General features: G+C 39.4%; 2 protein-coding genes across 4 annotated transcripts in view; one reads left to right on the top strand and one right to left on the bottom strand.

The window, feature by feature from the left end:
* Window positions 1-771: 771 nt before the first annotated feature.
* Window positions 772-1971, bottom strand: rprma (reprimo, TP53 dependent G2 arrest mediator candidate a). Its single transcript, XM_026145204.1, has one exon. It carries the CDS (start codon window positions 1659-1661, stop codon window positions 1353-1355), a length of 309 nt encoding a protein of 102 aa, XP_026000989.1. The 5' UTR covers window positions 1662-1971; the 3' UTR covers window positions 772-1352.
* A 2107-nt stretch (window positions 1972-4078) lies between these two features.
* galnt13 (polypeptide N-acetylgalactosaminyltransferase 13) overlaps window positions 4079-12338 on the top strand; it is a 35100-nt gene continuing 26840 nt past the window's right edge. For all 3 annotated transcript variants that reach the window (XM_026144576.1, XM_026144575.1, XM_026144574.1), the window contains exons 1-2: window positions 4079-4529; window positions 9904-10184. In XM_026144576.1, coding sequence (XP_026000361.1) covers window positions 10043-10184 — 142 coding nt within the window. In that variant the 5' untranslated portion in view covers window positions 4079-4529; window positions 9904-10042. The remainder of the gene's footprint in view (window positions 4530-9903; window positions 10185-12338) is intronic.

Raw genomic sequence — 12338 nt, 5'->3', positions numbered from 1 at the left:
ATTTTTCCTCAGCACGATTAGTAAAATAAGTGCTTGCTTGAATTCTTCAGATCCAGCATGAGGACAGCAAATGTGGCCTGAGACAGTTTCCACCTTGACAAACATTCATCAGACGAGTAAGGCCGTGTCAGACAAGATGCATAGATCAGAAAGGGTAAAACAGATGGAGTAACTGGGGTGAAGGGCATTTTAAATTAAGTTGATTCTATTTAACTGCGAGCGGAGCACAGGTGGGCAATCAGACAGCAGCGTATTGTCCGATAGCTTCATCCTCTCTGAACTGAGAAAGCAAGTCATTTTTAAGGCTCCAGGGGAGGTAGAATCCAGGTGAAGCAGGGGATGAGCATAACAGATGTTTTGGCAGAAGGAGGAAGGATGTAAAAAGCTGCATGGATCAAAATCTGACCCAGACAGGGCTCTCTTGGGAAGGCGGGAAGGCTTTTTTTTTTTCTTGGACTCTAGAGCATTTTTAAGGCATCCTTTTGGGTAAAATAATTCATATTTAGATGTTAAATCTAAATCTAATTTAAAAAATCAAAAGAGGGAAAAGCAGCTATTTCTTTGTTCCCTGTAACTGTACAACTCTTCATAGATATAGATAAAGCTTAAAAATATATATTCATCGGGATCAGTACCCTCTGTTGTATTTTAACATCATGTCATTATCACAGTATGAATCAAAGAGCTCTTTCTCCTGCTGTAATTTTAGCTTCTGAGATCTCAGTTACTTTGGCAGAGGGCGTGGTGGAGGATATGACAGAAAAGCAGATCTTAAGAAGAAAACTTTAATTACAGAATGAATTTATTCAAATGAACATGATACACAGCATTACGGACTTTCACCGCTGCCGACAAAGACACGCAAACAACTGTCACCAGAAAATAGAGAGCTGCATGTTGCATGCAGAGGCATACAACATTCATGTATTTTGCCCTTGCATTTTCGATGCAAGGAGGTATTTCTAAGCAGCAAATACAAAGACTTTGCCACTATTTTGACAAAGGATGCTGCTTTACAAACAGGGAAACTATACTGAAATGACAACAGTGCGTGATTAAATAGCCTACAGTACTTAATACAACAATAGGCTTAAAACGCACTATACCTCTAGAAGATGAATGAGTCTTTCTTGGCTTTAAAGGCCAGCAGAAATAAGGTAGACCCACCCCGTGAGTATCAGCCACCAGCAGAGTTCAGTTACCTCTTGCAAGGTGACCGCTCCTCTGAGTTCTTGTTTCTTTTTCTAAGTACCATTATGAAAACGGGGCCCGGTTTTGGCGGCTGATCATCACACTGTCTCCGATCTGTGGCCATCTGATCAGAGTGTGATCACTGTATATGTCTTTATCAGTCAGTAGGCTCCAACAATAACTGCTTCCGCTTCTTTTGACGGTCTTCTGTCCGTTACCAAAAAGTTAATCATCCCCTCTGACTTTATGAGGAGGTTGCAGCCTAAGAAAAATATGCCAAACACCACCGTGAGGGATAAAACGCACATGACAGCTATCTGGACCACCCTCATGATGAAGAGGCTCCTCTCATCCGGAGCGGCTGCCACAAAGCCATTATCAGTCACCACGGATGAAAAGTTGCAGCAAAAAACCTCCTCTGTCTTGTTGAATAGGCCGCTCTCTGTTTGGTTGAAGCCGGTGTTATTCATGTCTACTTTCGCAAAACCAAACTTTCAGTGCGACAGATGCGGAAGGCGGAGAGAGAAAGACGCGCTGGGCACGATCCGGCAGAAATTGTCATCAAGTGAAAAGTGAAGATGAGGAGGCGGCGAGTTGAACAAGTTCCCTCAGATCAGACAGCGCTCTTCTTGAGTTTAACAAGCTGCTTTGGCATCGCATTACTGGGGATTTCATGTGGTGTGCTGCCAGTTTCAGAGCGGAATGAAGCCACCAGCCCCGCCGTTAAATAGCCAGACTGTCGCTGTTTTCCAGTGGCAGGAAGGCACAGCAAGAGCGCCACCATACGACCATACTAATGTGCATGTATGTAGGACATTACGTACTGTCTGTTACGTATGTTTGGGTGTTTGCGGCCATCTGTGTGTTGGTGTGTGTATGCATGCATGGTTTACTGAGTTGGTGGTTCATTCAAAACCTTGACAGGTCTTTGCTGACCCCGTGTCAGAGAGAGGCCAGAGCAGCTTGCATCGTGTTCCTGCAGCCATACTGAAGACCAGAACTGTTCAATATACGAATGCAAAGTGAGCTTCATAAGCTTTACAAATGCGTGTTGCAGCTGAAACGGCACGTCTCAGTTTTTCTACATGAAGTAAATGATGTAGTAAATGTAGTAAGATGTAGTTAATACATGCGTAAAATTACAGAAAAAGTCCTGATGAATTTGTCTGTGAATTGAAAAGCAAACAAAAAACGAAAGAGAGAGAGAAATTTCTGTAGTTTTAATTGTTATTGTTGATCTGTTACTTAATTCCTTTTTATGAATGGCAACGATGATTATCAGATTACCCGGAAAAGCTGAAACCTATGAATATAAGTTAAAAGTCCAAAATATATTCCCTCCTACACATGATCTAAAGCCGCCCAGACTAAATGCTTAGCTGGCTGATTTAAGCTCCCCGTGATAATAATAAGAACACAAGTGTTGCAGATGTTTGTAACAATGGCTTTGTTCATGACAGTGAACCAACATGCACAATATGAGGACCCTGAAATGGCTTGGAGGCAAATTTAATAATATGAATCAGTGTTTTTTCCACTGCCACATGCAAAAGGCCTGCTTATAGCACAGTGTTTTCCTATCTTGCCTTTAGGAGGTTTATGCCTCACACCTCACAGCTTTGGCCTGTCATAAACAATAAAAGGAATCCTTTCTGAATTTTTTTGAAATAAAGTTTTGAGTTCAAAACTCAGGTTATTTCCACTGAGTTTTACTTTACATTTCCCTCACAATTACCCAGCCAGTAGAGCTCACTCTAAAACTTGAAAAAAACTTTATACTATACATCAGCTGTCGTAGAAAAACATACTCCCCAAAGCCATCTAGTTACTCAAAGTCTTAAAACTACTACTACTAATAATAATGATAATAGAAGTATTATTTTCAATTTTTTTTTATTACTTTCTAACTCAAGGAGGGCGTGTAGTGACATCTAGTGGATAATTTGGGTCTGATCTGAAGCCAGTGTTCATCTGCATACACTGCAGATATGAACGGAAGATTTATTTCACAGAAAACAGATTGCAGTATTTATTGCAGCTTCTTTATTGTCGCTGAGGTAAATGAAATAGCAATAAAGGAGAGTTTGGAGTCTGTGGCTGCACATTGTTGACAGTACATCAGAGTTATTATGATTCCCTGAATGTTTATTAAATGCTTCGGTTAGATTTTATCTGGCTAATTGCCCAGGGGCAAAACCGAGTTTCTTATCAATAACAGTAGATGGCAGCATTGTTCAACACGATCCACCAAAAGTCTGCTTCAAAATAGCTGTGATGTACACAAGTGTCTGTGTCGTTTGGAAATTTTCAGTGAATTGACCTTTAGACCCTGACCGGGTGTAATCTGCCTTAGAGTGCATTTTAACCAGCTTTCTCCTTGTCCCTACTGGAAACATAAACAGGAAAACGCTCTAACAGTTGCTTATAAGCTTTATAAAGGCGAAACTACAAAACCACACGAGGAATCAGGCTTAGTTCAGAATATTAGGACAAAGTTAAAACCGAGAATGTCAATAAAAGATCATTTCACAAAGAGCATAGGTATTTGGGCGTTTCTTTTGATTGCTTTTATAGCTGTATTTCTTGCTGCAGGTAACCTATGCTAAATGAAAAGTATGGGAAATAACTGTCATCAAGTTGACCTCCTAATATATGTCTGAGAAGATTCCGTGAAAACGAATTTAAAACAAAATAAAAATTCAAGTATCTAAAATCAAATTAAGCGTATTTCGATAAATGTATGTTAATATATGATTTAAAAAAACAAACACTATATTTGGTGGCATGCACGCGCCTACATTTACCAGACGCCCGTGAAGCCCTACTTCAAAGGGATTTCGTGAGCGACGTCGCTGTGAGCCAATCAGAGAGGAGACTCGGTATATATGCAGGTCGGTCTGAGCTGAGGTTAGATTGTGCTGACTATTATCTCAGCCTGTCCTCTTAGCGTTACAATATTCACTCGGAAAACAGGTGCGCGGAGAGAGGCGTCTGTTGCAGTGACCGCATATCCATTTAAACGCAAAAGGGGAAAAATAATGGAGACTCTTCATATCCACCGGTTTAGTGCGGCTCAGCCGGAGACTTATCACATTAAGGAGTCCACACAGGTACCATGAGAAGGTTTACTGGACGGACTGGATTTTGGACTACTCTGCGCTGAGATGGACTGCAACTTAGGTGTCTTTTTACGAGATGTTATGCGCTCGCGCGGTAAATTTGGCCCCGTTTTTTAAAACCAGTAATTAGCATTAGATTTGGGTATGTCGTCCACGTTCAACACGTTGCCCGGGAGCGAGTCAGGAACAGGTCAATGGTTCACTCCATCCATAATTTAGGTAAGCAAAGAGTGTCCCCGTTTTCTGTTGCGTGCACACCTTGCATAGCAAGACTAAAATTTGGCTCCTATGGTTACACATCACACCATTAAACCGTGATCTTAATGTGGTCGAGAGCTTGGTTATAGTTTAGATTTAATCTATATTACCATAAAATGAGTGGTTTTGGTTGGCTGCTCTTACAGTATTTGTCGTCTTGTTCATGTGACATCTAACAATTAATAAACCAGTCTTTGAAGCCAAGGCCTAATGTACCTGAACATGAATGAAAGATTGACAGATTGAGGGTAATCAACACTTTTAAGACCACCACAGTGAGCTATATAGATGGAGTCTTTTCTTCCAGTAAGCCTATGATTTTCTGCTGCCACAATCTCTTGCATATGCATAGTGGGCAATCTAAGATCAGTGTATGTATTGTTATTTTTCAGTGCCACTGCCAGTGTGACTTCCAGTTTGTACCAATATGTTTAACCCAATTATTAATTGTTTGTATGCCAGTTTTTTTTCTTTTACCATACATAACAAATACAGTTTTCATTTAACACTTAAGAAAGTACTGCAGCTTTACATGATGCTTGTGACCTTTTAGATGCAGGTGCGTGATGGGAAAATATCAAAGTCAATTATTAGCTGGCCTGGTCTCTCTTACTCCTAAGAAAGCACCCAAACCTCAGTGGGTGCTTTGATGGTCAGCAGGGTTTGTACTGTAAATGTGGAGGAGAAAAAGATTCATGCAAAAATGTTATGTTTTTTTAATTTATTAAATTTTTAGTCTCCTGTTACTGTCACAGCTCCATTGTCAGATGCTGATGTGAGCCGTGTCCAATTATATTACTGTGAAACGCAGTTTGGCAGCTTAAGTATACAGCCTTTCATTTGCATACAGTAGAAGCACTCCTGTTGAATGGGCGAGGAATACATAATTTAACTTGTAGCACTGCACCAGACATTTCACAACAAAGAGTGTTGCTAACAACACAATTAAGTGTCACTTGAGAAGCAGTTAATAATGGCCAGTGGTTTACACTCCTATTGAAAAGATTGAAAGAAAAAAAAAATTGCTTCAAGTCGAGAATGTAGACATGTATTTTTAGAGCTGTGCACAGCAGACAGGAAATATTCATCTCTCCAGATGGTGGGACTAATTGAGTCAGACTTCTTCAGACCAGCAAACTCTTGGTGGTGTGGCTGGTGCAGTCATAGTCACCCAAATATGTTTGTAACACACATGCAGCAAAGCAGATGGTTAGAGATGCAAACAGACATCATAAAGGCAGAATCATCATTGATCTGTCTACAGTGTGAGTGGAGGTGATATGCTAGATGCAGACTTGTGTTTCGCTTTTAATGTCACAGTTTTGTTCATTACAATCATTAAGTGTAGACTGCATCCATCTACTTTATTGAGTAGTGTGCAGTTTCTGTCTGAGTGACTGAAATCATCCACTGCACTGTGATTTCAGTCTTGATGCAGCTGGGTAGAGGCTGCCTTGTTTTTGAATGAGATAAGAGTTAGCCTAAGGTAAGCGTGTCAGCCTCTGTGATGGACATTTAGACAGGGGGCACAGAGTTGGACTGAGAGATGCGTGTGTGTGTGTGTGTGTGTGTGTGTGTGTGTGTGTGTGTGTGTGTGTGTGTGTGTGTGTGTGTGTGTGTGTGTGTGTGTGTGTGTGTGTGTGTGTGTGTGTGTGTGTGTGTGTGTAGTGCAAAGTCTTTACCATGCTGCATGCGAAAGATAAGGAAATCTGTCCTTACTCCTCTGCAGGCGTTTTTCAGCTAGTTATGAAAGTAACTACTCAGGTAAGTTATATCTAAATGCATTGGCAATTAAATGCATAGTTATTTATGGAAACTATGTTTAATGTATTTTACATTTTGAGAATATCAAGAGGCTCGTGTGGCTTTAATACATGGGATGTACCACATCATCCTAGGCTGGAAACAATCTGTAGACCATCCAATCTTTTTGATCTGTTTTACTACCCAGAGTAATGTAAAAGCACTGTGGTGTATTTTGTTACAGATGTTCAAAAAACTCCTGACCATTTCTGTGCTTGGTTTGTGTATTTGAATGTAAGCATTATTCATGACTGTAATATCATCCAGATTGTACTTTCGTAAGTCTTTCAGTTAACAAAAACCTATAATTTCAGTCAAGTATCCTTTTAGACAGAAAATTATGTTGTCTTTCATCAGAAATATTGTGAGGCGCACTTTCCATGCCAATGAGATATTTAACCTCTGCAAATTGCCTCTGGTATTTAAGCATCCCAGATGGTCTTAGCAGCACTACTGATGAAGTGGGTGAAGACTGTACAAGGGAAATGAGCATTCACTCATCCTCTCAAATGGAAGAATGCGAAGGGACTGTGGTCAGTCCAATGTGGGAGACTGGATTTGACCTTCATTCCTCAGTTTTTAATTTTTATCTATTTATTATTCTTGTAAAAGCAATAAAGAATGGAAATAGAAAATGAGAACCGTGTATGAAGAAAATATACTATGTGTAGTGCTATTTGTCTCATATGTTGCTCATCATTATTAGTTATAATTAGAAAATGTTTGCAGTAAAGTTAAACACCTGTAGAGAAGCAAAGATTGCTTGAGAATTGACCGTGATTTATAGAAGCACAGAGTTTGAGTAATAAGCTATTTGGCTATTATTTTACTCACCTTTTTTACTCTCTATGTGTTTATACACGTTTCTGCATTTAATCATTAGTTATTATTAATCTAGGCTCTCTTCCACCATATGTCTTTGCCCTGTCTTCCTCTCCTCACCCCCAACAGGTCGCCCCTGTCTGGTTGTCTGGTTCTGCCAGAGGTTTCTTCCTGTTAAAAGGGAGTTTTTCCTTCCCACTGTCGCAAAAGTGCTTGCTCACAGGGCGCTGTCTGATTGTTGGGTTTTCTGTTTTCTCTCTATTATTATAGGGTCTTTTCCCTGACAATATTAAGCTTCTTTCGGCAACTGTTGTTGTGATTTGGCGCTATATAATTTAAAGTGAATTAGACTCAGCTGAACCTAGAGTCATGATAAAAGGAAAGTATGCCCTAAGGTTTTACACTCTATGGTTTTACATAGCATGTAAATGTTACCAGGTCATAAAGTTAAGTAAATACGACATCAGATGACCTATAAAACATGACAAATTGCAGTACGCTGTGTTATTATTTATTTAACAGAAAATGAACTGAAGTGCAGATCGGTGTGTGAAAAGCTACATACCCACATGATTTAGTGGCTTATAGAACAACTTTTAGCAACAATAACTGTATTATTTGTTCACTTTCTCACATCACTGTGGAGGATTTCTGTCCCACTGTTTTTTCCAATGTTGCTTCAATTCATTTAGTTTTGCAGATATTTGTTCATGCACAGTTTTCTTAAGGTACAGCCTGTTTTCTTTTTCAGTCATTCTGTAGATTTGCTGCTGTGCTTGTGATGATTTTCCCGTTGCATGACCAAATTTTGGCTGAGCTTTAGCTGTCGGACAGATGGCCTCACATTTGACTCTAGAATATTTTGGCATACAGAGGAGTTTGTGGTTGACTCGATGACTGCAAAGTGCCCAGATCCTCTGACTGCAAAACGAACCCAAATCATCACCAATTTATCACCGTACTTGACAGCTGGCATGACATGTTTGTGCTGATTTGCTCTGTTTAGTTTTCACCAAACGTGGTTATGTGCAAACATCTCCACTTTGGTCTCATCTGTCCAAAGGAAATTGTTCCAGATTTTGCAAAGCTAGGCTGTGCTGACATGTTTTTGTTTTTGTTTTTTTGAGAGAAAAAGCCATTCATTCTTGTTCAGTCTTTTTCTAAACATATTGTCTTAAACTTAAACATTTAACTGAGTCTGAGATGTAGCTCATGGGTTTCCTGCATAACATGTGGACAGTGGAAAAAATAGTGATAAAAAACGTGGAGTGTTCACTCACAGCCACACACTTACATGCTGTTAGCATGAAAGCTCTTCACTGTAAGCGAAGACCCAAAGTTCACCAAAACAAAGCGTAGGGGACCACTACGAAAATGTTCCTATCAAAAAACCTGATCAGACACTGAAGTCACACTCATGTAGCTGAACAAGAAAAAATAATCCAACAAAGGAATTTGTTGCATTGAAGAAGAGTATATTTTTGTCTGTATATGCTGTCAGTTATACTTCACCGGAAGAAAATATGATTTGCAAAAATCAGTACAGGGAGGTCATGCTTAGAAAAAATGAAAAATTAAGTGTGATATACAGTTGAATACAAAACAGGCTACTGTCAAGCAAGATCATTTTTCATGGGGTGTAGCCTGGTGGTCCTCTCAGCTGTTGCACTGTGTCACATGCAAGTGCATCCTTACTGCTCCACAGAAACTAACAGCTGGTTTTGGCAGATCTCACCATATGTTTATTATGTCCTGACATGAAAACCATTGAACTGAAAGAGCAGTGTACTTTTACAGTGACTCCATATAGCAGAGTGGAGTCCCAACAATGCTGGGACAGGATCCCCTGGAACCCAGATGCTGGTGACGGTGGAGAAGAAGTAATGAAAAGTTAAATGAAGATCTTTTAGTTAGGTGGAGGCAGGGAGGAGGCAGGTCGCACGAATGAGACTCTGAAAGGCAGAATGATAGAAGAGCGCTGAGATCAGAAGGACATGAAAAAGTGGGTCACTAGCTTGTAGAAAGTGGGAAAATGAATGGGCTAAAGTGATGAAGACAGACTCGAGTGTTTTAAGAATGGACTAGCAGGTCAAACACACAGATGAGTAAATAGAGAGCTTACTTCTTAAACTTATGCATGAACTTCATTGTTGTTTTGCCACAAACTGAACCACTACTAGTAAAAAAAAGAAATCGCAGCTTGTATAAGACCCCCTGGATATTTTTAAACCTTTCTAGGGCAATGACTCAAAGCAAAAAGTAGATCAATTACAAAATAAATTACAAAAGGAAATATTTGAGCTTCATAATGGTCCTCCTCCTAAAACAGTGAAGAAGCAGTGTCATTACTAGATTATAGCTGATCAATCAATATCTTAGAAAGATCATAGAAATTTTACTTAAGTTTAGCAGGTCATACTCATACTAATGTTTTTGCAGGTCTTTTAAGTAGCTACTGGAAACCTCTGACAGAGGATGCTAACAGAGCAATGGAACTGATAAAGTGAAGCCTGAGAAAGGTTAAAAGAGGTTAATATTGATCTACTTTAATGTAGTTCCTCCTTTGCATTTTATGTCATTTTACTGTAAGGATTGATATCAGTTGGATTCATAGCAGGAATACTTAAACTATTATGATGTCATTTCACATTAAATTTAGTATTCTGTCCTCTTTTTTTTTTTTTTTTTTTTCTTCTCCCATCTCCTGAAGGATGATGCCCCGCGGTCAAACCTGCTTGGTTTCGTCCCTGTTACTTCACCCTGTCATTGGACTTCAGATGTTTCACTGGCAGCCTGAGCGCTCCTAAGTGCTCGCTATCAACTTGCCTGGCTGTCATCCTAGAGAGGTGATGCGACGGTTTGTCTACTGCAAGGTGGTGTTGACCACCTCTTTAGTGTGGGTGCTGGTGGATGTGTTCTTGCTGTTGTACTTCAGCGAGTGTAACAAATGTGATGATAGGAAGGACCGCTCGCTGCTCCCTGCTCTTCGAGGTAAGTTGATGTTGCAGAATTTCCCTGTTATTTTGTATCAAACATGCATGAGAATGTAAGCTGGAGACAATAATACCTTCTAAAATTTCACTTGAGTGTAAAATATTCATCATCTGTGACAAATCCTATTAAAACAGTGTTCACTGAGGGGAAAGCTTTGCCTGAAAGAGCAGAAAAACACATAAAACATATGAAACAGTTAATAGTTGATGGTAATGTAAGAAAAGGTAGGAATTCTGGTTTTATAACTACAAAAACATTAATACATTTATAGGAATTAGATATTTCTGATGTAGTGTCTTTTTTGCTCAATGGACTATGAAACAAAACTGATGAAATTGAGTTTTTTGTTGTTGTTGTAAAACTGTGCTTTTCTGTATAAAGGTGTGCTGCTCAAATCACTTTAACACACTTCCTCTTGGAGAGTTAATTTCCTCACATGTCCTCAAGTAAGCAGGTTTCTAAGAAGCTTAGTAATCTGCTTTTAAGGTTAGAATGATGCTGAGCTCCAAGTTACTGTCTCATTACCATACAAAAGTCAGCAGTTACATTGGATGTTATTTTGCATTTAAGATCGCAGGATTTTCTGTGTATATGAACTATATCTTAGGATTGCTGTCAAACACTGGATTTTGCAATGTCTCTGCAGGTGTTTCAAGTTTTATCTTGTTTAGTGTACCCCTGTTTTGTTTTTGTTTTTTCAGCTGTCAAATGAAAATATAATTTTTAGTCTAGCACAAATTCACTGCTATATTTTGGGTTTAAAATAGTTCTTTGCTTGGATTCACATTAGTGAAAACAAGTCTTGCATGAAAAATTTGCTTTGTCAGTACTGCAAACCTGCTGAAAACACAATAAAGCACGTGTTAGTATGTTAAGTAGACAAAACAAGCTCTGAGGCTGAATAATGAAGCCCTTGGGGTTCCACGAATGACTGCTCGAGGCCGATTAAGTATTCCCTATAGAATATGATTTAAAAATGCTTAACTTCAGACAGAAAATTCATATCTCTTGCAGTTTAATATAAAAATAAGTTTTGTATATGTCTCCATAACAAATTTCTTCTTTCTAAAAAATATCTACAAGGCAGTTTTAGGTTATCAGGAGTATGGCTGCTTTGGTACACCAGTGCAACAGCTTGATAAACAAAATGTGTAATCAATGACACCAATCAAGTGGTAGCAACTCAGTGCATTTAGACATGGTCAAGATGACCCACTGAAGTGGATCATCAGAATGGGAGCAAAAAGGTGAACTAAGTGACTTTGAATTTGGTGGTGTTGTTGGTGGCAGATGGGGAGATTTCATAAACTTGGCTTTACAGAAAATGGTCCAAAAAAGAGAAAATCTCCAATGAGCTGCAGTTGTCTTTGTGAAAATACCTTGTTGATGTGAGAGGTCAGAGGAAAATGGCCACACTGGTTTAGGCTGGTAGAATCAGGGTGCGTTATTACATGTCAAACCATGAAGCAGAAGACCACACCGGGTGCCACTCTTGTCAAGTCAGCCTCAGTTGCCTGTTTTCCTATAATTCGCATGGTCTCACTTGATTGATCTCCATTCTGCATTGTTGCTGATCATATCTATTCCTTTATGTGCTCATCTTCAGATGGCATTTTCCAGCAGGACAATGCACCTTGTTACAAAGCTCGGATCATCTCAAGCTGTGAATGGTCTTCATTGTCACCAGATCTCAATACTATAGAGCAACGTTGGGATGTGGTGGAACTGAAAATTCTCTTCTTGGATGTGCAACAACTGTGTGATGTTGTCATATCAATATAGACCAAAATCTTCCTGGAATCTTTGTTACATCTATGCCAAGAATAATTAAGCCAGTTCTGTGTACTTACATTTCACAGATGGTACATTAATTCTAATTGGCTGGAATCTTTCTATGAACAAAGCCCCTTACCTGTCATGTACCACCAGAGAGAGTTACAGTTAAAGTACATATCAGAGACTTGTAGAAGCACTCTGTGTGATGTGTGTTCATGGTCTTCTGTGGTTATGTGTTCAAGAGGAGCTTCTCTGATCTTTAATGAAATGGCAGCTGTGCCAGGCAGGAAGCAGAGCAGAGCAGGAGAGGGAAGAAGAGGAGGTAATGTCTGGATGAAAAAGAATGGATTGAGCCTAAGGAGGAGACTCCAACTG

Source organism: Astatotilapia calliptera, chromosome 16 (genome assembly GCF_900246225.1).
Source record: "Astatotilapia calliptera chromosome 16, fAstCal1.2, whole genome shotgun sequence".
In the NCBI taxonomy this organism is placed as follows: Eukaryota; Metazoa; Chordata; class Actinopteri; order Cichliformes; family Cichlidae; genus Astatotilapia; species Astatotilapia calliptera.
Note: the sequence above shows the minus strand (reverse complement) of the source record. Positions and strands in the feature narration are given on the sequence as shown.